Source organism: Ruditapes philippinarum, unplaced genomic scaffold (genome assembly GCF_026571515.1).
Source record: "Ruditapes philippinarum isolate M1 unplaced genomic scaffold, ASM2657151v2 ctg4808_1_1_1_1, whole genome shotgun sequence".
Taxonomy (NCBI): Eukaryota; Metazoa; Mollusca; class Bivalvia; order Venerida; family Veneridae; genus Ruditapes; species Ruditapes philippinarum.
The window spans coordinates 31,958-58,374 of record NW_026866168.1 but is presented as its reverse complement, the minus strand read 5'-3'; the positions used below and the strand labels follow the sequence as shown (position 1 = coordinate 58,374).

General features: G+C 33.2%; 2 protein-coding genes across 2 annotated transcripts; one reads left to right on the top strand and one right to left on the bottom strand.

Moving 5' to 3' along the window:
- The first annotated feature begins 773 nt into the window (after nt 1–773).
- On the top strand, nt 774–12,522 carry LOC132731517 (interferon-induced protein 44-like). The gene is made up of 7 exons (XM_060717709.1): nt 774–912; nt 6,646–7,184; nt 7,724–7,782; nt 8,351–8,548; nt 10,662–10,805; nt 11,544–11,715; nt 11,954–12,522. The coding sequence occupies exons 2-7, from the start codon at nt 6,653–6,655 to the stop codon at nt 12,268–12,270; spliced, it is 1,422 nt and encodes a 473-aa protein (XP_060573692.1). The 5' UTR covers nt 774–912; nt 6,646–6,652; the 3' UTR covers nt 12,271–12,522.
- Nucleotides 12,523–14,050: 1,528 nt separating this feature from the next.
- On the bottom strand, nt 14,051–16,214 carry LOC132731518 (uncharacterized). The gene has a single exon (XM_060717710.1). The coding sequence runs from the start codon at nt 16,000–16,002 to the stop codon at nt 14,827–14,829; it is 1,176 nt and encodes a 391-aa protein (XP_060573693.1). The 5' UTR covers nt 16,003–16,214; the 3' UTR covers nt 14,051–14,826.
- Between the last annotated feature and the right edge of the window lie 10,203 nt (nt 16,215–26,417).

Below are 26,417 nucleotides of genomic sequence, written 5' to 3'. Positions count from 1 at the left end.
GTCGTTGGAAAAAAACGGCGATAATATTGATGTTTATTTCGGCTGTTGCGTTGTTTATATTACCGTTGAAGTTTAAAATTGACCATTATCGTGAAGAATTATATCTTCTGTGTCGATGGACCAAAGGATTATGTGAAAATATTGGAAATGGAATAAAATACATGGTGATTATGACGGTAGGGGTGCGGATTTTTTCCGGCGAACATTTTTATCTTGTGTATTATTATAGATGTTGAAATATGAAATTTTTTCAAAACGGCTTATATTAAGTTTTTTTGATATATATGATCAGTACATGTGCTGGGATTGACAAATATGCATTTTATTTGGATTTTAAAGGCGTTTTGAGCTCCAAACCCCAAATGTCTGTGGTTCGATCCTTACTGTTGCGATTGTTTTTGTACTCCTTCTTTATTTTTGCAGTATATTTTAATGGAACAGATTTGTAGTGTGTTTTACGGCATTGAAAAGACATTTATTGATTTTAATCCGTTTTAATTTTAAACATGAATTCTGAAAAAACATGTTATTTAAAAAGAGTATATACATAACAAAATTAAGTAAAACATAATAAAAAAACGAACAACATCAAATAATCATATATAGATTCAATAATGTTGAAAGTATTAATAAGAAAAAAACATGGACCAACGCGGCTTCGAACTTAAAACACGCGTGGCACTTAGATTATAAACTCGTGATTTACCCTATTGCGCTATAACGCTGAGTACAGACAAATTAAATTAAATTCTATCGTACAGCGTACATCTCACGGAACTTACCGAACATCTACCGAAGATTAATATACTGTGTGCATCGACCGTGTTTGACAGGTTAATAAAACCAAACAATAATTCTATTTTCGTTTTGATTAAACTGAAATCATTTTGGTTTGGTTTGCAGCAAAAAGAGGTAAGCAAATGATTTAGTATTATATATTTGAAATCTATTTTTACATTCAAAATAAGTACATGTCATGTCTAGTTTATAATCAAATTGGTTGAATTGATAAGCCCGATATGTGTAAATAATGAAGAATTATCATATATGAAAAATGGATACTATTAAAGTAAATATAAAGAGGGCATGAGATAAAAAAAACAAACAACAAGATAAAAATTTAAGAATGCAGTCAGTGTGACATAATCAGACCAGTTTAAAGGTTCAGTAAAGGCGGTTATTTGCTAGCATACTTGTATAATAAAATGCATAATTTATTATGCTTTCCGAAGGGAGAGCATATAGTCGCCACCTTGACCGTCTGTGCGTCCCTCCGTCTGTCCGTCCGTTGTCTTGTCCGGAGCATTACTTGAAAACCCTTGGAGATAATTTGTTTAAACTTATACAGTGGTAGAGAACATTGAGGGGGAGTGTAGTGTCAAAGAACAATAACTCTATTTTGACCGGATTTTGAATTATCTCCCCTTTTAGAAAAATCTTGCCCGGGACATAACTCTAAAACTATTAGAGATATCAACATGAAACTTTGTAGGTAAATAGATCTCAAGGGGTAGATGTGCATTGCCCAGTAACCATAAGTCTTCTTTGCCTAATTTTGGAGTTATTGCCCTTTGTTAATTTTAACACTTTAAACTTTGTCCGGAACATAACTCTAAAACTGCAAGAGATATCAACATGAAACATTGTAAGTAGATATATCTCATTGAGTAGAAGTGCAGTGCAAAAGAACCATAAATCTGTTAAGCCTCATTTTTGAATTATCTCCCCTTCTAGAAAAATCTTGTCCAGGATATAGCTGTAAAACTATAAGAGATATCAACATGAAACTTTGTTGGTAGATATATCTCTATGGGTACATGTGCAGTGCACAAGAATCATAACTCTGCCTTGCCTAATTTTGGAGTAATTGCCCTTTGTTCATTTTTAGCTCGACTTTTTTTTTTGTGAAAAAAAAGTAGAGGTATTGTTATAGTCAGGTCGGCGTTCCCGTTGCCGTTGCCGTCCGCAAACTTGTACCTGGATCATAACTTTTTTATTTCTTGGTGTATTGTCTTCATACTTGGCCACAACAACCCTTGGGACAAGACCTTTCAGTAGACCACACTAACCTTGACCTTCATCCATAAATGACCTTGACCTTCAAGGTTAAAAGTCCAATTTTTGCTTGTTCATGCTGTTATTGGCAGTAACTTTGTTATTTTTGAATGGATTGTCTTCAAACTTGAACATAATAATCTTTAAGGATATCCCTTTAAAATAACCAGCCAGACCTTGACCTTCACTCATAAATGACCTTGACTTTGAAGGTCAAATTATTGAAATTTTCATTTTTTTGGCTTTTATTGGCTGTAACTTTGTTATTTTTGAATGGATTGTCTTGAAACTTGAACATAATAATCTTCAAAGATTACTGTTAAAAATATACCGAAAGACCTTGACCTTCACTCATTAATGACATTGTCTTTGAAGGTCAAATTATTGAAATTTTCATTGTTTTGGCGGTAACTGACTGTAACTTTGCTATTATTGAAGGGATCAACTTCATATTATAAGAGAACATTCTTAAGGACCAGACCTTGTTGTTTATCAAACCCAAATTTGCTTGGGCTCTTTAATGACCTTGACCTTGGAGGTTAAATTACTGAATTTTCTCAGATTTGTGCATTAAATGACCATAATTATATATTTATTGGTGTGTGTGTGTGTGTGTCTATATATATATATATATATATTTACAACAACAACAACAACTAGAATTGCGTCATTGTTTCTATTTATAGAATTGCGTCATTGTTTCTATTTATAGAATTGCGTCATTCTTTCTATTTATAGAAATTGCATTATTCTTTCTATTTTTTAGAAATTGCGTCATTGTTTCTATTTTTAGAAATTGCGTCATTGTTGCTATTTTTAGAAATTGCGTCATTGTTTCTATTTTTAGAAATTGCGTCATTTTTGTGTCGCCTCTACGGAGTAGTGGCGACATATAGGGATCACTTCTCCGTCGTCTGTCTGTCCGTCTGTCTGTCTGTCTGTCTGTCCGTGCGTCCGTCACAAAACTTGTCCGGACTACTCCTCATAAACTACTGGTGCAATTTCATCCAAACTTTACAGGAATGATCAGTACCAAGTCTAGTTGTGCATATTGTCAGCATTTTCCGGTTCAATGATTTTTGTCAGAGTTATGGCCCTTTAATAATTTTTAATTTTAAAGTTTGTCCGGACTACTTCTCTTATACCACAAATGCAATTTCAATGAAACTTTACAGGATTGTTCTGTAGCTCAAGTCCTTGCGCATATTGCAAGGGTTTTCCGGTTGAATGATTTTTGGCCGAGTTATGGCCCTTTGATAAAAAGGTTTCTTTTTCTGTGTGTTGCCAGGTACACAAAAGCTTGTCCGGACTACTCCTCATTTACTACAGGTGCAATTTCATCCAAACTTTACAGGAATGATCAGTACCAAGTCTAGTTGTGCATATTGTCAGCATTTTCCGGTTCAATGATTTTTGTTTGAGTTATGGCCCTTTAATAATTTTTATTTTTAAAGTTTGTCCGGACTACTTCTCTTATACCACTTATGCAATTTCAATGAAACTTTACAGGATTGATCTGTAGCTCAAGTCCTTGCGCATATTGCACGGGTTTTCCGGTTGAATGATTTTTGGCTGAGTTATAGCCCTTTGATAAAAAGGTGTTTTTTTCTGTGTGTTGCCAGATACGCAAAAGCTTGTCCGGACTACTCCTCATAAACTACTGGTGCAATTTTATCCAAACTTTACAGGAATGATCAGTACCAAGTCTAGTTGTGCACTGTCCGTCTGTCTGTCCGTCTGTCACAAAATTTGTCCCAACATGAAATTGGCCATCATGAGGCGACACATGTGATTACTGATCGCTCTTGTTTTATTTTTAGAAATTGCGTCATTTTTTCTACTTTAAGAAATTGCATCATTGTTGCTATTTTTAGAAATTGTTGCTATTTTTAGAAATTGCGTCATTTCTTCATATTTTTTTTTAGAAATTGCGTCATTTTTTCTATTTTTAGAAAAATAGCGTCATTGTTTCTATTTTTAGAAATTGCGTCATTGTTGCTATTTTTAGAAATTGAGTCATTTTTTCTATTTTTAGAACTTGCATCATTGTTGCTATTTTTAGAAATTGCGACATTTTTTCTATTTTTAGAAATTGCTTCTTTGTTGCTATTTTTAGAAATTGCGTCATTTTTTTCTATTTTTATAAATTGCGCCATTATTGCTATTTTTAGAAATTGCGTCATTGTTGCTATTTTTAGAAATTGCATCATTGTTGCTATTTTTTAGAAATTGCGTCATTTTTTCTAATTTTAGAAATTGCGTCATTGTAGCTATTTTTAGAAATTGCGTCATTTTTTTCTATTTTTAGAAATTGCGTCATTGTTGCTATTTTTAGAAATTGCGTCATTGTTGCTATTTTTAGAAATTGCGTCATGTTGCTTTTTTAAGAAATTGCGTCATGTTGCTATTTTAAGAAATTGCGAAATGTTGCTATTTTTAGAAATTTGCTTAATGTTTCTATTCATATATATATACAAAATATATCAACAAAACTTATGTGACAAGACAGACCAACTAAATTTATAAAAAGGAAACATTAAGATATGTTCAAACCTTTCTATGTTTGCGTTTAGAAAAAGTAAAAAGTCGAGCGTTGCCCCCGCCCGGCGGTGGCTCTTGTTACATTTTGAACTTTGTCTGGGACATCACTCGGAAACAATAACAGTTATCAACAAGAAACTTTGTAGGTTGATAGATTGCATTAATTAGAAGTGTAGTGCAAAGAACAGTTACTCTGCCTTGCTTAATTTTGGAATTATTGCACTTTGAATAATTTCCAGGGACATAACTCTGAAACTACAAGATGTGTACTTTCCTGTGTCCAAAACCTATTCGGGGAGCATCACCCGGCTCAAACCGGGCTCTTGTAATATGAGAACGCAGGGTGCAATTTTGGCAGTAATTGTATTTCATATTTCCAATCCATCGGAACATCTCGGCTATTATTAATAATCCGAAGTTTCACGTAAAGGGCAGAAAAGATGCGATTTTCAATATTTATTTTTCAAAAATATAAGGTTGACACACAATCATTACACATTGTGTTATGCTATAGGTAAACAGTAGAGCTCTATCATGTAAACTTATATATAATCAGAAGACTTATATATAAACGGTAGTATTTTGTTATAAGTGATAAGCCGCGTATTCAGATACCGATTTTTCTAAAAAATAAACTAATCTATTAATCCTTTTAAAATATCTTACTAGTAAGTGTTGCAAGTACAAACTCTCAGATCATATCTAAAACTTACTGGTCTTGTGTAAATAAACGTAAACAAATAAATATCATTTGATTTGTATTATTAGCAAGATTCATATGCGTTTCATAAATTTACCCATGAGTCATATATAAAGATTTCGATAACCGTACTTAAAGCTTTACTTCCAGTAGAAATTATCATACAATAGGTTATAATAAAATGAACTTGAAAATAGATCACACAAAAATTGATGCGAGGATTTTTTTAGTTCATCTGAACTGGCTAAGGATGAGTTTTAAGGATCGTGGAATGTCCGTCGTTTGTCGTCCGTCCACATTTAGTTCGTTAGCACTCTAGTTATCAATTTTTTCCTCACTGTCACCAACTTTGGTCAGGACGCTAGTTCCATTAGTTGCTTGAACCTTGTTAACCTCCCTAAAGGAAACTATTTCGGTCCAAATATTAACATTCTAGAGGAATCATTTTCAGCCTAAATATTCAAAGGGTGTTTAGTTAATTTCTAGCTCAATTTCGAATATTGGTCATATTGGGGTCAAAATCTAGGTCGCATAACCCTATATTAGAAAAGATCTTGTTAACACTCTTGAGGTTACATTGTCAGACCAAATATCTTTGAAATATTTCAGACGGGTTTATGCGCTCATTTCTAGCTCAAGTTCAAATATGGGTAGCTTTGGTAAAAAAAAAATGTTCATATAGTTTAGATACACTGGAGATAACATTTTCAGCTTGAATATCCTGGACATAGGCCAGAAAGGTTGTTTAAATAATTTGAATAATTTCTAGTTAAAGTTCAAATATGGCTCATCCGGGGGTCATAAACTAGGTCACACAGCCGAAATATGGAAAAACCTTTTTATCACTCCAGAGGTCACACAGACCAAATATGGAAAAAAAGCTTGTTATCGCTCTAAGCCCAAAGTCCTGGAAGTTGGTCAGAAGGTTGTTATGTTTATTTCTAGCTCAACTCTGAAAATGAGTCATCTAGGGTCAAAAGCTATGTGACAGCCCATTTATGAAAACACCTTGTTTATTTGAGATAAACAGCAAAGATAACCAAGATACTTACTTTAACTTTAACATGATAGATAATGGTATACACACATTTCAGCCGCGTCATGACAAAACCAACATAATGGGTTTGCGGTTTGCGACCAGCATGGATTCAGACCAGCCTGCACATCCGCGCAGTCTAATCAGGATCCATGCTGTTCGCTTACAAACCATATTACAAGTAGAGAAACTGATAGCGAACAGCATGGATACTGATCAGACTGCGCTGATGCGCAGGCTGGTCTGGAATCAGGCTGGTCGCAAACGTACTATGTTGGTTTTGTCGTGACGCGACTCATTTGTAATTATTCAGGGGCACAATGGGAGGAAAATTAACAGACAAAGATATGGACCAGCTAGAACAATGGATAGGTACAGGTCCTAAAACATTTACACTTCTCTACGCCATTTCAAGAGATGGATGTAATGCTACAACGTTTCACCAGAAATGTGACAACCAGGGACCTACAGTCACAGTGCTGTATAACCCACAAGGATCAGTGTATGGAGGTTATGCTCCTGTCAGCTGGAATAGTGTTTCTGGCCAGTATATCAACAACACTTCTGCTTTTCTGTATCAGCTACGATTTAGTGGAAATGAGAATACTACAAAATTCCCAATAAAATCATCACATTATCAGTATGCTCTCTGCTGTGACCCATCATACGGTCCAACATTTGGTGGTCATGACATCCACACTTTCTCAAGCACAGTGAACAGCTCGGGCACGTACTTTGCTCTTAATGGTTCCACAAGCTTTGGTCACTCTTACGACAACCAGGGTTTAACTATAAACAACATCAATAATGGCAATTTGAACGTCACGGAGCTAGAGGTCTACAAAGTTAGTTGTAAGTTCCACTTTACAAGCGTATAATCAAATCACTTATGTTTAAACATTTTGAGTTATTAATCAATACTTAATCATTACTAAGAGAATAAGTTAAAAAAAATTATATTGCTTAATAATTTCAGAACAGATTTTCTGTGTGTTATCTGTTAGTTCTAGTCATGGGATCAAAAGAAGTTGATACATTTCAAAGTGAAAGAAAAAATCGAGATTGAAATGTAGGACTGATTTGACGTAAATGAATTGTTAAAATGTATTAGCTATACTGTAAATAGCTAGCTGAATCCTTAAAGGAATGGTGTATCACAAGATCCAAAAGGAATTGTAACTGTTTTATACCCATCTTAACTGAAACTCAACAACAATCAATATAATATGTGCATGTAACACTATACGGGTAAACTGGAAGTAGATGGAGCTTAACTGCATTGACATCACTACAATAAAATGGTATTCTGAATGTTTTTATCCAAAATATAATGATGTTATTTACCTATGATACAAATACTTTATATTTTATTTAATTTAACATCTTTTCAGATAGTCAGAGAGTCTCAAAATCAGAACCTTGGCGAAAAACCAAAGCATGGAATAAAAAAGTATGTTTCTATCTAACTTCATTATATAGGATATATACACCAACTCAATAATACATGTATTATTTTAGAAAATTTTAGATCATTCTTTTGGACGTCTATTAGGACTGCTTATAGAGATTAATCTACATTACAGGGCAAAGTAAAGCAATTTTTTTGCAAGAGATAATCACGACTCCTGGTGAGACTTGCTTATAGAACACAACAAGTTTATATCCCTTCATTTACTTGGAGCAGTTTCAAATCTAAACAAAATGGCTGGAGGTTGGCTTTAAGGTTAGAGGCATCAAAATTGCAGCCACTGTTTATCTCTTCAACTTAATGGGTCCGAATAACTTAAGTCTCTGAATCTCTTTGCTCCAGCAGAAAAGGTTGTTTTGATCCCTTGCGTTACTGTATATTTGTAATACCATAGGTTAGCCAAAATCGTCTTTCCTGTTTTGGAGCCATATGATCTAAAGAGTGATGGTGCACTGTTAAACCAAATATAAATAAATGAATAAATAAATCGTAAAAGGAAGGGATTTAAAGTCAATAAAATAAAATTCAGAAAATATAATATACATTGCAGTTTCTGGATGAGCTTACAGAGGATATAGTAGCTTTCAAACCTCTAGAAGATTTGAATGTCAAGGACGCAAGAATCTTGATGATCGGTCCAGTTGGAGCCGGCAAGTCAAGTTTCTATAACACCATCAACTCCATATTCAGAGGTCGCATTACACAGAGGGCAGGCAGTGGTAGCGCGGAACAAAGTTTAACGACAGCAGTAAGATTTGCTTATCTCTGACAATTACACTAAATGTATAGTCTGATTTTATTGACCTGTCAATTATGAATACATTATAGGACTCATTTAAATATTCGATCCCACTTCGGTTTGGTCCGTGTAGTTTACGAGAATTAATGTGGAGTATATTAGTCATGGATTGAAAGTCACGCCAGCTTAATGTGAAGGTTTCCGTTAATTCACAATAGGACAGTCGGTAAAGAGAAGGCCTGATAATTGAGTGGTCTGTGGTTCGATCCTTACTGTTGCCATTGTTTTAGTACTCTTTCTTTATTTTTGCAGTATATTTTAATGGAACAGATTTGTAGTGTGTGTGTTTTACGGCATTGAAAAGACATTTATTGAGGTTAATCCGTTTTAATTTTAAACATGAATTCTTAAAAAACATGTTATTTAAAAAGAGTATATACATAACAAAATTAAGTAAAACATAATAAAAAAACGAACAACATAAAATAATCATATATAGATTCAATAATGTTTAAAGTATTAATAAGAAAAAAATGGACCAACGCGGTCTCGAACTTGAAACACGTGTGGCACTTAGATTATAAACTCGTGATTTACCCTATTGCGCTATAACGCTGAGTACACTTAGTTTAGAGATACAAATTAAATTCTATCGTACAGCGTACATCTCACGGAACTTACCGAACATCTACCGAAGATTAATATACTGTGTGCATCGACCGTGTAATCAGTATGTAATTGACAGGTTAATAAAACCAAACAATATAACACATGCATTTTTTTAAAAATTAATGATAATACATTAAAATGTCATTGTTTTGTTAATTTCAATTTACTTAAATGTGAGATTTACTTTGATCTTATGCTTTAATTATAATGACACCTTCAAGACTTTTAGATTAAATGTCAAATTTAATGTTAATGGCTAATTGGGCCATATAAATGATATCATTTTTGTTTCTCATTACATTATATTTTTAGTGTTTTGTTTTACAGTTTCCAAAAAGTTACTCATTGACCATATAGTTGAATGATATATTGTTTTATAGGGATTTCATATATATTTTCATTGGAATTCGAAATAGAATTGTGTTTACATTTGGCAATATCATGACAAATTATTTTACATTCATCGCTACTTTCCTCATAAATACCCTACATATTTAATTAACATACACTTTTTTGCTCAATCTTATGATAAAAACAGTCTACTCATTTCTGCGAGTTTATTTGTCTTTCATGTCATGAAGATATGATATAAATCTCAGTATGATCACTACATATTACGGAAGCCTAAATTGGGCACCGAATCGAAGAAATACGGAAGCCTGTATGGGGCACCGGAATGAAGAAATACGGAAGCCAGTATGGGTCACCAGAATGAAGAAACACGAAGCATGTATGGGGAACCGTAATGAAGAGATAGGGAAGCATTTATGGCGCACCGGAATGAAGAAAAACGGAAGCCTGTATGGGGCACCGGAATGAGTAAATACTGAAGCCAGTATTGGGCACCAGAATGAAGAAATAAAGAAGCCTTATGGGGCACCGGAATGAAGAGATACGGAAGCCTGTACGGGTACTGGAATGAAAAGATACGGAAGTCAGTATGGGGCATCGGAATGATGAAATATGAAAGCCTGTATAGGGCACCTGAATGATGAGATACGGAAACCAGTATGGGGCACCGGAATGAAGAAATACGGAAACCAGTATGGGGCACCGGAATGAAGAGATACGGAAGCCTGTATAGGGCACCGGAATGAAAAAATACGGAAGCCTGTATGGGACACCGGAATAAAGAGATACGGAAGCCAGTATGTGGCACCGGAATGAAGAAATACGGAAGCCTGTATGGGGCATCGGAATGAAGAAATACGGAAGCCAGTATGAGGCACCGGAATGTAGAAATGTGGAAGCCATTTTGGGGCACCGGAATGAAGAAATACTGAAGCATGTATGGGGCACCAGAATGAAGAGATGAGGTTGTATCTGTCGAGTTATACCACACAACTAGTCTTCTGTTATTTATATTCAAATATATGTCGTTTTAATAAACCAAATGGTTTGAATGTATTATTAACATACTTCGTAATTTAAGAGAGATTTTTATCATTTCTAGTACACGCCTTACAAGGTGAAGGTAAGGTCAGGTGCTACGCTTAACTTTCGGTTGTGCGACACACGTGGTTTAGAGGAATCACAAGGACTAGATGTTATGGAATGTAATTACTTACTAGATGGAAACATTCCAAATTACTATCAGGTAACGAACAAAATAATGAACGACATATTTCTCGATTTTAATAACTGTTTAACCGTAGTATATACTTGTAACCAAGATTGTAAAAGAAAAGAACTTTTGAAACATCTATATATTTCTTTAAAATGTTTACCCGGACCTAAGATTGTTGTATATTAACGCATGGATTTTAAATAAAAGGGTATTTGACTCTCGTATAAACTCAACTCAATAATATATTCCCTCATTCATTTCGCTTTTTGCTGTATTTGAAAACTTTCTCAATCAAGAAGCCAAAGTTTGCCATCTCCTTAATCTATATACAAAAGCATTACATATTTAGCTACCGTTATAGTGACATTATTTCCATCCAATTGTAAATGGTGAGTGTACATATAAAAAACAAATTAACTATATATTGTTCTTCAATTATTTTTAATATTGTGCTCAGCTTCACAAAAATATTGACTAACTCACGAGACCCACCAAAACTTTTATAAATAGCCTTCTTAATTTAGCAATTATGCTCACTTGAAAAGAATAGGGTACAATGTAGTATTTTAATATTTTATGCAGTTTTTACATTTTAGCCTTATTTGTCATTATCAATTATTGATCTATCGTCAATATAAAAGTCAATCCTCTGAAATATATAACTAATTCAGCTCAAGTTGACAGCGTATAGATAAACATAATGTAAACTTTAAGCAGAAATTTGCTATTCAATCAATAAGAAAGTTACTTCTTATTTTTCTTTCAAAGTTCAATCCGGCTAAACCAATCACTCCAAAGAGCCATGGTTTCAAGGCAAATCCCAAACCAGATGACATGATTACATGTGCAGTATTTGTTATGGACGCTACAACACTTGAAGTGATGTCGGCAAAAATCACAGAGAAAATGAAAAGTTTCCAAACCTTGATGAATCAGAGAGGTACTAATTTCATATATATTTGTCAATACTTTATATGTACTGTACAAAGATAGAGAAGATAATATTGAAAAAAAAAGCAACAAAAAACAGTCTTTGTCCCTTTATGTTCTAAAACAAGAGTAAAATGAAGTATCTTTCAACTTAAGGTCGAATGTAGATTCAAATGTTACATAAAGTAGGATGATATATTGTAAAACAGGTTTTGGGAGATCATTCACTATTTTACTTTAAATTTAAGGTGTGCCACAAATCATTCTACTAACGAAGATAGATAAACTATGTAAAGAGGTTCAGGCAGATATTTCCACGACCTACAAGAACTCTGTGGTTGAGAAACACGTGGATAAAGCTTCACAATTGCTAGGACTACCACGTGCTAATGTACTTCCGGTGAAAAACTACGAGAACGAGGTTGAGCTGGACGACAATGTCAATATCTTAGCGCTGTTGTCTCTCCGACAGATCTTGTATCTTGCTGAAGATTTTATGGAAAATGTGCTGGAGAAAAGAAATGATGAAGAAATGGAAATGGAAAATCTGAAGCTAGAAAATTAACTGATTGACGTTGATCTGTGTTCCATTAAACTACATTAGTAGTGTACCATTTACATTCAAGATCAAATTTGTTTGGAAGTTTATCAGACTTTTATCACTGCAGTTAATCCTGAACTAATGCTTTGAACATCTTCAAGTGTATAGTCATACTTGCTTTATATTCTTAATACAAAACTTGCTATATTTCATTATTATATTTGCCAATTATATTATAATTTGAAACAACAATTTATAATAATTCATGAAATAAAACCAATTTGTTTTTCTTCAAAACATAATAATGTAACAAGTTCATGACAAAAATAGTGAAAGCTCATTATACAGATTACATAATCTTGTCTAAATGTTTTATTTTACTTAGTTAAGTTTAATTCTTTACGATTTCAAAATGGCATATCCATAACAAATCAAAGCACAGAAGGCGCTGAAATTGTTTGGGTCTCAGGATGTCAAAAAGGTGAAGGTTGTGAGATTATAAACCAATTTGTTTGTATAGCGTCACCAACGCTGTTTCCAGTGTTATAACTATAGTAAATTGGCTAAAAAGACTTATTGCAACACTGATATTTAATTCAATGTTTATTTGGCTTAAACAATTTAAAAAAAACCAAACAAACAAAAAGAAAAAACAAAAAAAACATGAGTTGCCTGAACTGGGATTTGAACTCCAGTCCACTCCAATCTAAAGCGAACGTGTAAACCATTCGACCATGGGGAGTTAAAAGGTAACAGTCTGAAGAATACCATATTATTCTAAATTAGAGTTTGTAACCCTTATTAATTTCAATATATTTTGTTCACGGTAAACCTGTTGTTAAACGTTGTTTAACACCGAAGTAAATTATCATTGAGCTGAATATAAGCATGTATCTATAAGAATAACAAAATATTAGAAATCTTCGACCAACCGGGAACTATTTTTTCGTTAAGAAAATTAATGCGCCTGTCATTTGACAGGCTTCACGCAGTGAACTCTCCTGAATTGTTCGGCGTTAATGTACATATGAAGGGAAGTAACCGCTTCGAGGAGTTTGGACTACTTTCGGCATTTGCAAATAAGAACATCAGGGTCTGAAAATTCGCTACCATTATTTGTTTGGTCTGACGACCCAAGCAAATAAAAACAACAATTTTCATTGTATTTTATGTTTCTGCTGGTAAAAATAATTGATCGAATATAAAATTTATTTAAAAAAAATTATTAGTCATTGTAATGCACATTTATTCATAAACGCATTTATTTGTGTACAATTAAAATAGACAATGTAAAATTAAAATAGACAGAACATTGCCCAATTAATCTAGCTGGAATAAACTGTATTTTAAAGCATCATAAAATATATTTTATAATCACAGCCAGATTACATATTCTATCAACCCCATTGCCTCAAGTTGTAATGGAGCACACAGGAAAATCCAACGTTTGAATTCATAAGGGGGAACCAAAGTATGTGATTTTGATTTACTTTCAATTTGTAAGTAGTAAATGAAATACATAAAATATATCAAATAATTTTCTTTTTTATTGTTAACCATTTAAAAAAAAAATAAAAACGCATATTTCTGTTAAAAGGTATGGTATGATTGAATTGCGCTATATAATAATGTTCACGATATTTCAGTAATAAGCAAAAAATATCCGTTCCTAAAAAAATGTATGCATCTGAATAGTAGATAAAATATTTTACAGTTTTCCTTATGAATTCTTTTGTTATTGACCTTACAAACTATGAATTTCAAATGGCATTCTTGGTAAAACTTTACAGTTTATAAAGGGTAGATCTCCACTGTGATTTTATGGCCAATTGGCTAAATATTTTTATACATTTGTATTTCAACTTTTACAGACATTTGTTTCTTAAATACGCATAATCAATGTCCTAATACTCTACAGCGAATTAATATCAGTTTTTAAATCGAAAGCCGGTGGTGTTAACTTTAACATTTATTTAACATTTATTTAACATTTATTATGTAAATGCATGAATTTACGTAACTTTAATTTTTCATTGCGTCATTGATGATACTGATACAATGTTAACTCTAATTACACAGCTAACAGACTTTGAACTGTTCAACTGTTGGCTTTTTTTATGTGAAATGCTCCATAAATACGGATTTTGTATAAACAACGAACATGTTCTCCTTCTTTTGCGCAATGACAAAAAATAAATGTTGAGACACTGTGGTTTTAAACACCCGAAAAAAAGTTTACAAAAATTAAAGATATGATATCGCTACATGTTTCTAGTAATTAGTTTTGAACATGAAATACTCATTAATATTCCAAATTTAGTAGAATTTATATCTCTAGAATTTTTTTAAATACACACATGTTATGAAATGTTTAAGTTTTCTTCATGGCGATGACTGACTGTCAAGTCTGTATATCATTGCTTATGAAGCATTACAACCGCACTCTTCCCCCTAACTGTTATTGTTTTCTTTACTAGGAATAATATATGGATGACATCATACTAATAACAGCGTATTGTTTAGTCTTATCATTTATTCATAAAAATTCCCTTTGTTTTAAAAAAAATATATCCGTAATTTTTATTTTGATGGTGTTTGACATCTAAGATACCGACATTTATTACCAATGTCCTCCACCTCACTTCGATCAGCAATTTTCATGGTCAGCTGTGTTGGTACATATCCTGTATGAATCTCGTCAGTCATTTGTTTAATCTTTTCCTTCCGTTCTAATTTCTTCTGAGCAACACTTCGCGCTGTTTTCTTAGCGTTCCTGTGAAACGGGTCTGGAATATTCTTATTTTCATAAAACGAGGTAGAGTGAAGTGGATTGTTTCTTTTTGCTTCAAGTCTGCGTTCGATATTTTGTATTTGCTCCCCGCGTATTTGACTTTTCTGGTGCGAATTCTTCAGTAGGTCAAGAAAAATAACACATTGGTTTGTTTCTAAATTAGTTTCGGTGTAATTCATCTGTAGGTGAGTCATGCCATATTTAACGGGAGTCAATGAAGTATTACTGCGGCTGAAATTTTTGCCGCCACCGTGTATGTACGCAGACGCCTTTTCAAGGTCAGGGTCATAGCTTACAGACTTTCGTCTCTCATACCGACGAGTTTTGCCAGGTGCACTAATTCTAGAACGAGATGACGAAGATTTACTAACCACGCTATCTGTGTCTTTAAAAGCAACTTCTTTTGTGATTTCATCCTTAAACTTTTCTCTACACAGTTCAGCATTTTCCTGTTCCGTTGATTTAGCAAGTGATGCTGATTTAGGTCTTCTAGATAGACAACCCTTTTTATTTTTAGGTATGATTTTAGTTGCAGATTTCACGCGTTCTACCTTTTTTCCTCTGGGACAACACTCACTTCGGATAGTTTCGTTAATTAAGCTACTTTCTACATTAGTTTCGCTACAAAACGTGTCATCAAAGTTATCAAATTCATTCGCCACGGTGCTCGTGGGTTTTGATATGGCTGGGTAAGCATCGAACTCGTAACTGTAATGATCGCCATTTTCTTCGTCACTTACTGAATACAAGAACTCGTATTCCAGGTCATTTTCATCTGTAAAACCGTCATTTGATGTCTTGTCGATTTTCACTGTGCCATTTAAAACTATTTTAGATTTTTCACGTAATTTTAGTTCTCTCTCGTACTGTTCCTGTACGATTGCGATATTTTTTGCTGTTATTGGTTTTCGATTTAAACTATTGGGTTTTCGGCACTGAACACTTTGCTTCTTTCTATTATTCATTTCTATACACTTATATACATCTGTCTATTTCTCAATTTTAAATGAATATGAAGTTACTTTTCTAACGTTTGTCTTTGAGATTTATGGCTTCTAGAAATCTCACATTGTTAAAGGGGCATTACGTACAAAAGAATATGTGAAAGGTTCATACGTCCTTTTAAAACCGTTTTTATCAGGTGGTAAACTCTTGTATATGACAGACATATAAACTTATAAAAGGAGAAAGCAGAAATGAAATCACGAAGAGTAATTTGCATGAAACTGGCTATATATGAGACTTAAATTCTAAAATTTTGTAAACTTGTATGAAAGTTGCTCCTTTAACTTTATGCGAATATCAACTTGTGAAATCCACTTTACAATAGTTTTATTACTTTTATAGACAGATGTATATATTTCAAGTGCACAATACTTGCTTATCTGTTGTTTAATGACAATTGTAAATTTCCTATTGACATGATAGTGCCTTGTTTTAAACCCTAGCCATTGAGTTGCACCCGTTTATATCACTGAAAACTCGTATATTTGCTCGCTTGTCACCTTCAAGTGTTTATTATTGAAATCCAGGTGGTTTAATACTGATATACCGTATCCTATACGAACCTCTGTGATAAACATACACCACTTTAGAAAGTACATATATTTTCATTGAGCAGATTTCAATTTGATTATGAACAAGAAATATCTTTAAAAAAGATACACGGCTGAAGTAAAGCTGGTTAAATTGCATATGTTATTTCTAAGTTTATATACATATACAAATGTTAGCAATACTTGCATAACAATGATATAAAAATTTCTTGTAACTAAACAAAAACCCATTTTCTAAACATAGATATTAAATTATAAGCATACTATTATTGATATCTTTTCAAATAGAACAACTTCTATGTTACATATTTGAATTAGGTGTTCCGGACTCCCCTATTACTTGTTTTTACGTTTGACTTTATGTATTTTGTAATCATATGCAATATTGTCAGCTTTATTAAACAAGAACCGGTTGAACCGGGTGATGCTCCCCGAGAAGGTTCTGGACACAGGAACTTCAAAATTAGGCAAGGCGGAGTTATGTTTTTTGCACTGCACTTCTTTTCAATGAGATCTATCTATCTATAAAGTTTCCTGATGATATCAGAGTTATGTTCCGGGTAAAATTCAAAGTGTAAAAATGAACAAAGGGCAATAACTCCAAAATTAGACCAGGCTTTGTTTAGGTTCTCTAAGCATTGCAGTTCTATCTTATTATATCTAGCTACCTACAAAGTTTCATGTTGATATCTCTAATAGTTTTCAAGTTATGTCCCGGACAAAAGTCAAAAAGTAAAAATAAACAAAGGGCAATAACTTCAAAATAAGGCAAGGCAGAGTAATGATTCTTAAGCACTGCACTTCCACCCCATGAGACCTATCTATCTACACAGTTTCATGTTGATATCTCTTAAAATTTTAGAGTAATGTCCCGGACAAAGTTCTAAGTGTCAAAATGAACAAAGGGCAATAACTCCAAAAGTAGGCAAGACAGTGTTACAGTTCTTGTGCACTGCAAACCTACTTAATGAGATCTATCTACCTACAAAGTTTCATGTTGACACCTCTTATAGTTTTAGAGGTTTGTCCTGGACAAAGTTCAAAAAGTGAAAATAAACAAAGGGGGGGGGGGGGGTAATAAAAAAAATAGGCAAGGCAGAGTTACGGTTCTTGTGCACTGCACACCTACTCAATGAGATCTATCTACCTACAAAGTTTCATGTTGATACCTCTTATAGTTTTACAGTTATGTCCCGGAAAATGTTCAAAGTGTAAAATAAACAAATGGGAATAATTCAAAAATTAGGCAAGCAGAGTTACGGCTCTTGTGCACTGCACACCTACTCAATGAGATCTATCTACCTACAAAATTTCATGTTGATACCTCTTATACTTTTAGAGTTATGTCCCGGACAAAGTTCATAGTGTAAAAATAAACAAATGGGAATAATTCAAAAATTAGGCAAGGCAGAGTTACGGTTATTGTGCACTCCACACCTACTCAATGAGATCTATCTACCTACAAAGTTTCATGTTGATACCTCTTGTTGTTTCAAAGTTATGTCCCGGACAAGAAAAGGGGACGGACGGACGGACGGAAAGACGGAAGGACGGACGGACAAGGCGGCGACTATATGCTCCCCCGAAATTGGGAGCAAAAAAATCACATTTTTTACGGCCTTGGTTTCACAAATAAAAACAATTGTGATTACTAAATTTAGATAGACCTAAAAGTGCCACATACAAGTAGAATAATTTATTTTGTACTCAATAATTTCGTAACCGTTCTTATTTAAATTTACCCTCTAACGTTGTTTGACAAACTTTTAAGGAAATCGCAAGACATATATCTTTATAATACTTTTATTATTATATTTTAGCACATTAAAAATGGCGACGTTTGCCACTGAAGCAGCCCATCAAAAGATTATCAATTTCTACTTTGGGGCTGAATGACACATACTTTCATGCAAAGAAAGTTTGAACTGAGCTTACAATTCTCTTATAATAATTATGATAATAAAATAATAATAATGAGATTTTTTCTTACCACCGTTTGTTGTGCTTTTTTTTTCATTTTATAGAATTGTTTGCTAACGCAGATTTCATAGACTGAAAAAAGGCTTGATGTAGAGCATCGACCTACAGGATAAAATACGCTTTGAATTCAATACTCAAGCATGATGTCTTCGTGTATTCATTATTCCTTGCAGTTTTAAATAACATTAAGTAACTATGCTATCGGTCTGCCGAAACGAATTACATGTAAATGTTTGAAGTAGTATGCACTATCTTCATCAAAATTTAATGAGTTGGAGTCATCTTCTGGTTTTCAACGGATATTTTGATTTCTAAAAGATAGCAAATTTTCTCATAGAGACGGAAAACGATATAACAATACAACGTAATTAAGTCTTTAAAAATAGATGTGAGTCACCATAATTTTCATGCCGTTGATCGACCTTGTTCCTTTCTTTATTAATTTCACTTTAGCAGCACGTGTCGTACAGAAATCTCCATATTGCGGAGGATTATTGCATACGTCACAATTTACATCGTGTAAAAGTGAAAGTAGGTTTTAAGTACGAATTGCTTAATTTTATGAACTTAAGCGTATTTTGTTCAAAAAACAGTTTTTGGGGAATTTAAAGAAAAAAATAGGAAAAATTCAGTCCGAGAAAATGAAAAAACTTGCTTCTTGATTCTATTGTATTGTATACACATAAGTGAAGCAACTCTTTAGAAGTTATTGTACATTAGAAAACCACATAGCCAGGAATTTCAACAAAAGACATGTCAAAGTATTTTTTAAATTCTATTAGATCTATCAAAAGTATTAAAGACATTAATGCACGCCATTGACGGGCCAGAAAGTGATAACAGGCCCTGAAATAAATAATGCCTTCGGGCTGAAGCCCTCGTGACCATTATTCATTTTGCGGCCCTACCCTGTGTTAATATCTTATTCTGACACATAACACAATATATAGGGCAAGCTTAATCACCAAAGTTATATTTAGCATTACAAACTCCCTTTTAATTCATTACCATAAATACACGCCTTTTTCACCCCCCCCCCCCCCACCCCCATCACTTTTAAATTAGTTTTGATGTGAAAAAATACGCAAAATAGTGATTTATGGCAATTTTGAAATGTCCCATCATTGCCATGCGGTAACCGAGCATGCTGTTACAAAGGCAATAGTCAAGTCCCGTTAAAATAACATGCTTAAAACTTGTAGCAAGTAAACCTTATCAACCAGATATCAAAGTCAGTATAATAATACATTTTCTAAAAGCTTATATAAATTTTGTATGTGGCTGCAAGTAAAACATTTACAGTTCCCATTTAAATGCATGATAAATTATAACTATTTTGAAGAGAAGTACTTACATGTATTAACTTTTTTTACATAACTATGCATATGACGAAAATCTGGCTCAGTGGGTATGTTCTGCTACGTTATTTTAGGTGAAAGTTACAATACGTTAGCATGTAGCAATAGGTAAAGGGTTTTACTTTAAAATTATATACATGTTATTACATGTTCTATGATAAAAGGATCAAATCGACATTCATTAACTTAAAGTTACATTGCAACAACATGCCTAATATTTCACTTTTTGATAGACATGAGTGATGTTTCCATGGAGCGTATATAAACCGGTTATCTATCTCGTATAAGGGTTTCCCTATGAGGTTTCTCCGATGAGGTTTCTCTTTATATGGTGGCGTTGTAAATGCGTCACAGTGGACGGCGTCTTGTATAGATTCTTGTCAATCATTACTGTACTTCCTACAGCGTTGGCACAGCTGACAGGTTCATGAACAAAGGCATGCGTCGCCCAATAGCCATGGCCATAAAACGTAAGGAGGGCATATGTCATCTCCGGTTGTGTCATTAAATTAGAGGCTACAAAATATAAAACATGTTATTGTCCAACAATATTGACATGGCACTCTTGCATTTGACCCTATAGTCGGTCAATGAACGTTTCGGTCTCTTGGTAAAACGATATAAATGGTCTAAAGAATTCCTCTTAGCGAAATCGGTAAAGGTCTTTTACTTCAAACTCAAATCCTTGTTTAGCCAATATATAGGGTGTATGCGCTAAAGCATATACGATTGCATAATGCCACAAGAAAAACCGTTGAAAAATAAACCTTCTAAAGAAAAACATACGTACGTTTGAGTATTTACGGAAACATCCCGATAAAACAAATCAACAGAACAGCAATATGTGAAGTACGACTGACCAGCCAATGAAATCGACAAGTCGATTTGTTGATTTGTATTAAAACGCGCCGTAATTTGTAATAAAGTAAAATATACAAATGTAGTAAGGAAACTACTTAAAAGGTATCGTAAAACAAGATGTAGTACAACGATTTCAAATTAATTGTTACAAGTAATTCGTCAAAATGTGTATTTTAATTACGTGGTGTCGGTTAAGAATTGATACTTTCAGATTCACAGCCCGGCATCTATACCAATACAGCACATCACACCTCACTGACGTGTAATAGACTAATAGTAACAAATATTTCTATATATTCGTTATATACCAGTGTTTTTCCAATGACCTTTACGAAAGTTAATGAAGTGCCAGGTCAATAGTGTTGGACAATAAGTTCCATGATAAATACACGATATGGTATAACTATGTCTTCCAGTAATGCTTGTTTGAATAACAAAATGTCAACTATGGTACACCATATATTCTGCAATAATTTACATAAAGTTATATTTGTACGGTAGAACCTTGTTAAATTCAATATATATATAATGTGCATGGCAGCCATACAATTACAGTATAATTAAACTTAGGTAATGTAAAAATGGTATTCATGGAATTAACATGCATCGAATCAACATGTATTAGAGCAATTTGCACTTTGCAATAGCGGAACAGTAAAATAAATAGAGATTTAAAGGTGAATCTACAAAAACAAAGAATGTTTAGAAAACAACAAATTATTGCCAAATTACTTAACCTGAATCTAATAAACACTATACTATACTATCAAAATCTAATAGAAAATATAGCTTAACGAAATAGCAAAAGAATACGAAATAAAATCACAAGAAAAACAAGAAAAGCATTGATGCAATGCATCAAAGGCAACGCAAAACATATTTCTAGATGAAAAGGATTAACAATTGTGCTCTTTTTATTGTCAGTGTTCACTTCATCGAACTGAATAAACAACAAAATCAAATTTAATCTTAAACTGTTGGTTGTAACTGACATTGGATGCACTTCTATTTTGAATAGTACCATTGATCATCAATAAATGGATAGACAAACAGAACAGAACTGTTAAAAAACGGATAGACAAGGATATTATTGCTAACGAACTGTGTAGATAAAGATAAGACTAAATATATATGCAGGCTAACCTTGATCTGCATTTACCCCCCAAAAATTAAGCAGTTTAAGGATAATAATATAATTATAAGGAATAACTAGAATCTGGGAGTCGCATGTGTCCCTTTATTAACAGTATTGCTGTCACTTAGGCATATCCTTCTTAAATAAAGGTTATTTGTAATACTGCTCTTGCAATGTACCCGTACCTTTAATTTTAGTGGCATTTAAATTGATTGTAACAATGTTACATAAGGATTTATAAAATTGTTATATTATTAAAAAATAAAGATACCATGGAAACGTTTTACACTGACAGATCAAATGGAGGACTCTGTGATTGATTCTTGAGCACTGCACTTTAAGTCAATGAAAAAAGCTTACATACCAAATTTGGAGTCAAACTTATAGTGACCAAGTAATGGTCTTGATAAGCCTATTAGGTAAGAACATTAACAAAGGGCAATAACTCAAAAATCATGAGTGCAGAGTACAAGTTCTTGTGCAGTGCACTTCTTCTCATTGAGATCTACAATCCCATGAAGCTCCAAGTCAATAGTTTTTAATTTTAGAAGAATTGGCCCGGACAAAAATAAAGTATTATAATTAACAGATGGTAATACCTCTTAATTAAATCATGATGTACAGAGTACCGGGTTTTAGTGCACTGCACTTCATCTTAATGAGATCTATCATCCTTTGAAGTTTCAAGTCCATAGCTTTAAAAATTTTAAAGAAATGGCCCGGACAAAAATGAAAATTCACGGTGGCAATAACTCAAAAATTAAGAAGTGCTGAGTAGTGATTCTTGTGATCTGCACTGATGGTCTTTAAAAGAAGCATGCAAACGAAGTTTGGATTCATTCCGACTTATAGTGACTGGGTTATGCCCCGGACAAGCCTAAGGGGAGGTCGCCGCCGACGCGGCCGACAAAGGTAACCCCTGTTTCAACGCGACACAAAAACTGAGCCTTTTTTCGTTATGCCAGTAATGTTTAAGAACTCTCACACCTGTTTACTCTAAGTGTTCTTTAGAGCAATGTAAGTATCTTATGACACACAATTACAAGCACACAAAACATTTTCTTAAACATTTATTTCACATACAACTACACATAATTTTGAAAGTAAACTTCCTGAATCTTGGTCAAATGTGGAAAAAAGTACAAACAACCTAAACAATACTAAATTTTTATAAAGGCATAATTTTAAATTAAAACAAGAGCTGTCACAGAAAGTGACAAATGCCCCCGATGGATTCTAGTTATAAACCACCTATTTCATGCTATGAGTGGTGGTAAAAATTGACAAAGTTCGAACTCTAGCAGTGACCTTTGTTCAAAACACATTGTCAATCTATGGTGACTTTGTATTTTTTAAAATAAAAATGTAAACTTTCATGCATATGGAAGTCACAGAGCAGATAACATAAATAATGAAAAAGTTTAAATCCCAGCAGTGACCTTAAACTTAAGCGTAGGAGCACGGGTCTTAAGGGCAACACATCATACATTTATGATAATTTCATATATGTGAAATAACAAAATAAAATCTTTTCATGCATATTAGTTTCAGAGCAGACAAGACCATCTCTGCCTATATGTATATAACATGTTTGAACCTCCACAGTGACCTTGACCTTAGTTATAGAAACCAAAGTCTTGTTCCTGGCACACCATATATCTATGGTTATCTAATATGTGAAAGAAAAATTAAAATCCTTTCACGCATACTGAAGTTTCAGAGCGAACAGGACCACCACCTTTTATATTTATATAACATAAAACATGACAAAGTTTGAACCTCCACAGTGACCTTGTCCTTAGTGGTAGAAACCCAAGTCTTGTTCGCGACACACCATACATGTATGGTTATGTCATTTGTGAAAGAAAAATTACAATCCTTCTATGAATACTGAAGTTTCAGAGCGAACACGACCACCACCTTTTATATTTATATAACATAAAAATGACAAAGTTTGAACCCCCCACAGTGACCTTGACCTTAGTGGTAGAAACCTGAGTCTTGTTCGCGACATAACATACATCTATGGTTATTTCATATATGAAAGAAAAATTAAAATCCTTTCATGCTTACTGAAGTTTCAGAGCGGATACGATCACTACTGTCTATATGTATAAAGCGGGACGGACTGACGGACGGACTGACAGACAGACGGACGGTTCGATTTTAATATTCCACCCTTCGGGGGCATAAAAAATAACATGCGACTCAAAGTAATAGAAGCATCAAAGATATGTTATCAAAACACCAACATATTTAAAAGATATATTACGCTCATATTTAAGTAAAATATTTTTATCACAGAAAATTCTTGAAATCCATGAAATCCTTACTGAATATGTTTAATTTGAATGAAAGAATGTACAAACTATGCATGGGAAGCTGCGTTCCATATTACATAAAAAAACTCACAGTCTTTTTAATTACGCTATATATTTATAGTTTGTCCACTTAAAAAGTGAATAGTGTGTAAAACAATATATATAGACTTTGAATGATGTCTAAACATGTTTATTTTATATTTACAATTTGATTCATGTGACCTTGGCCCTTGAACTAGTGATCAAAGTATTGCAACTGCAGAAATTCTCAGCTACAATTATTTTTACGTGTCATTGTATGATATTATATGAAAAAGGCAAAGCCTCAAAGTGAGCTCGATTTACTTTTACTGTGAAATTGTATAAAATAACCATTCATTTTTACTTTATATTTTCCGTTTTTAAAACTGTCTTTCGATATTTAAAACACTGTTTCCGTTTATTCTGGTTCCCTGTCCGATTATGGTTCCTATAAAAGTGCACAGGACACCAGTCTACGCTCCCGTTTCAAATTAGAATACCTTTTATCGTTATCTTGTAATTCGAAAAGTTGCGATGTGTCAATTCAGTACTTCAGACGAAAGTTTTCAAAACAATCACTATCTACTTGCGTTACTGTAAAGCTCGCTTTGCGAGCAGGCCCTTTTGGCCAGCTCTTCGAGCTCGCTATCAAACAAAGCTCTTGGTCAAGATCTTAACTCCATTTAATTTTTACAGACAGCATGTGTTCAAAAACAGAGATAGACTAAAAAGTGAAGTGCAATAGATGTCAACTTGAGTTTAATAATCCATTTTACTTCAATCCAAACTTGACCCCAAAAAAGTTTGACATAACAGTATAATTATATATAACAAAATAATAAACAATGCATAACAAAAACAAAAAAGGAATAAACAGTGAAGACCATAATAAATAACAAAAAAATGAAAATACCAGGTTATTCCAAAATAGACAACAGTATTCGGAGTCTGGCTTTTAGTATTACCAATAAAGCAAAATTAAGGGATAAGCTGTTTCATAAAGATGAATACCACAATGCACATGCTTTTCAAATACAACTTAAACGACATATTCGTTTACCTTATTTTTAAGAATCAAAATAAAACTCATTATACAACATGACATAAACTGTAAATAATAACAGCTCCTACCAGAGAAGTCGCCAAACAAGTCTCCAAACAATTAATCTTGTACAGGCTGTAATTTTATCACAGAAAAGAAAGGCCCGTCTTTCAAATACAGACATGGTACATATATCCGGTTCATAAAACAAAAATGTAACTCTCTTATTACTGGACCGTTTTTATTGAGATAAACGACAACATACTTTAAAATGAGATAAAGAAACTTATACAAATATGCAATCCATAAAAATACTCAAATTAATAGTTTCATCTGCCCAAAAAATTATAAACTGAACAAAAGGATGATGCAATCTAACATAGTAAAAATGAGCTTCGGCGTTAAATGATAATGCGAAATTTTTCAAACGTTCGTTCACTTTGTGACAAATACAAATACAATTTTACAACAATGTACATATAAAAGTTTGATAAAATCTTCTTAATGTTCACAAATTGAAGAAATTCAATTGATAAATTAAGATAAATAAATGGCATTTTGAATTACACAACACTTGGGCCAGAATATACAAACAGAAAGCTGAATGTTGATTTTCTAGCTCAACATTGAAAATGTTGAAGGTCTAGCTGATTGTTGATTGTCTAGCTCAACATTCGTTTTGGAATTATATTGTTAAGAAACATAAAACGAACTTTGTGCTGAATGTTGGTTGCCTAGTATAACTTGACATTGATTGTTATAATAAGTTTTGCACATTTATATTTTGATTAGCATTGACTCTTGCTGGGTTTATTACAATCTAACCTTGCAGTTTAAAAAAAGAAGAATCTTTAAAAAAAGATACTCGGCCAAACTAAAACTGGTTAATTTGCATATCGTATCTTAGGAAACGTGGGAATAGAATCATAATGATTATGATTATTGAGCCTATTTTTAAATTTTACCTTTAAATTTATGAAATATTAAAATCATATGTTGGCACATACGAAGTATTTTAAATAGAAACAAAATGTTAAGTCTGAGGTAAGAAGTAAAAATAACAACTACAAAAAGAAAATTTTTTTCGTCTTAGACTCTTAATCTTT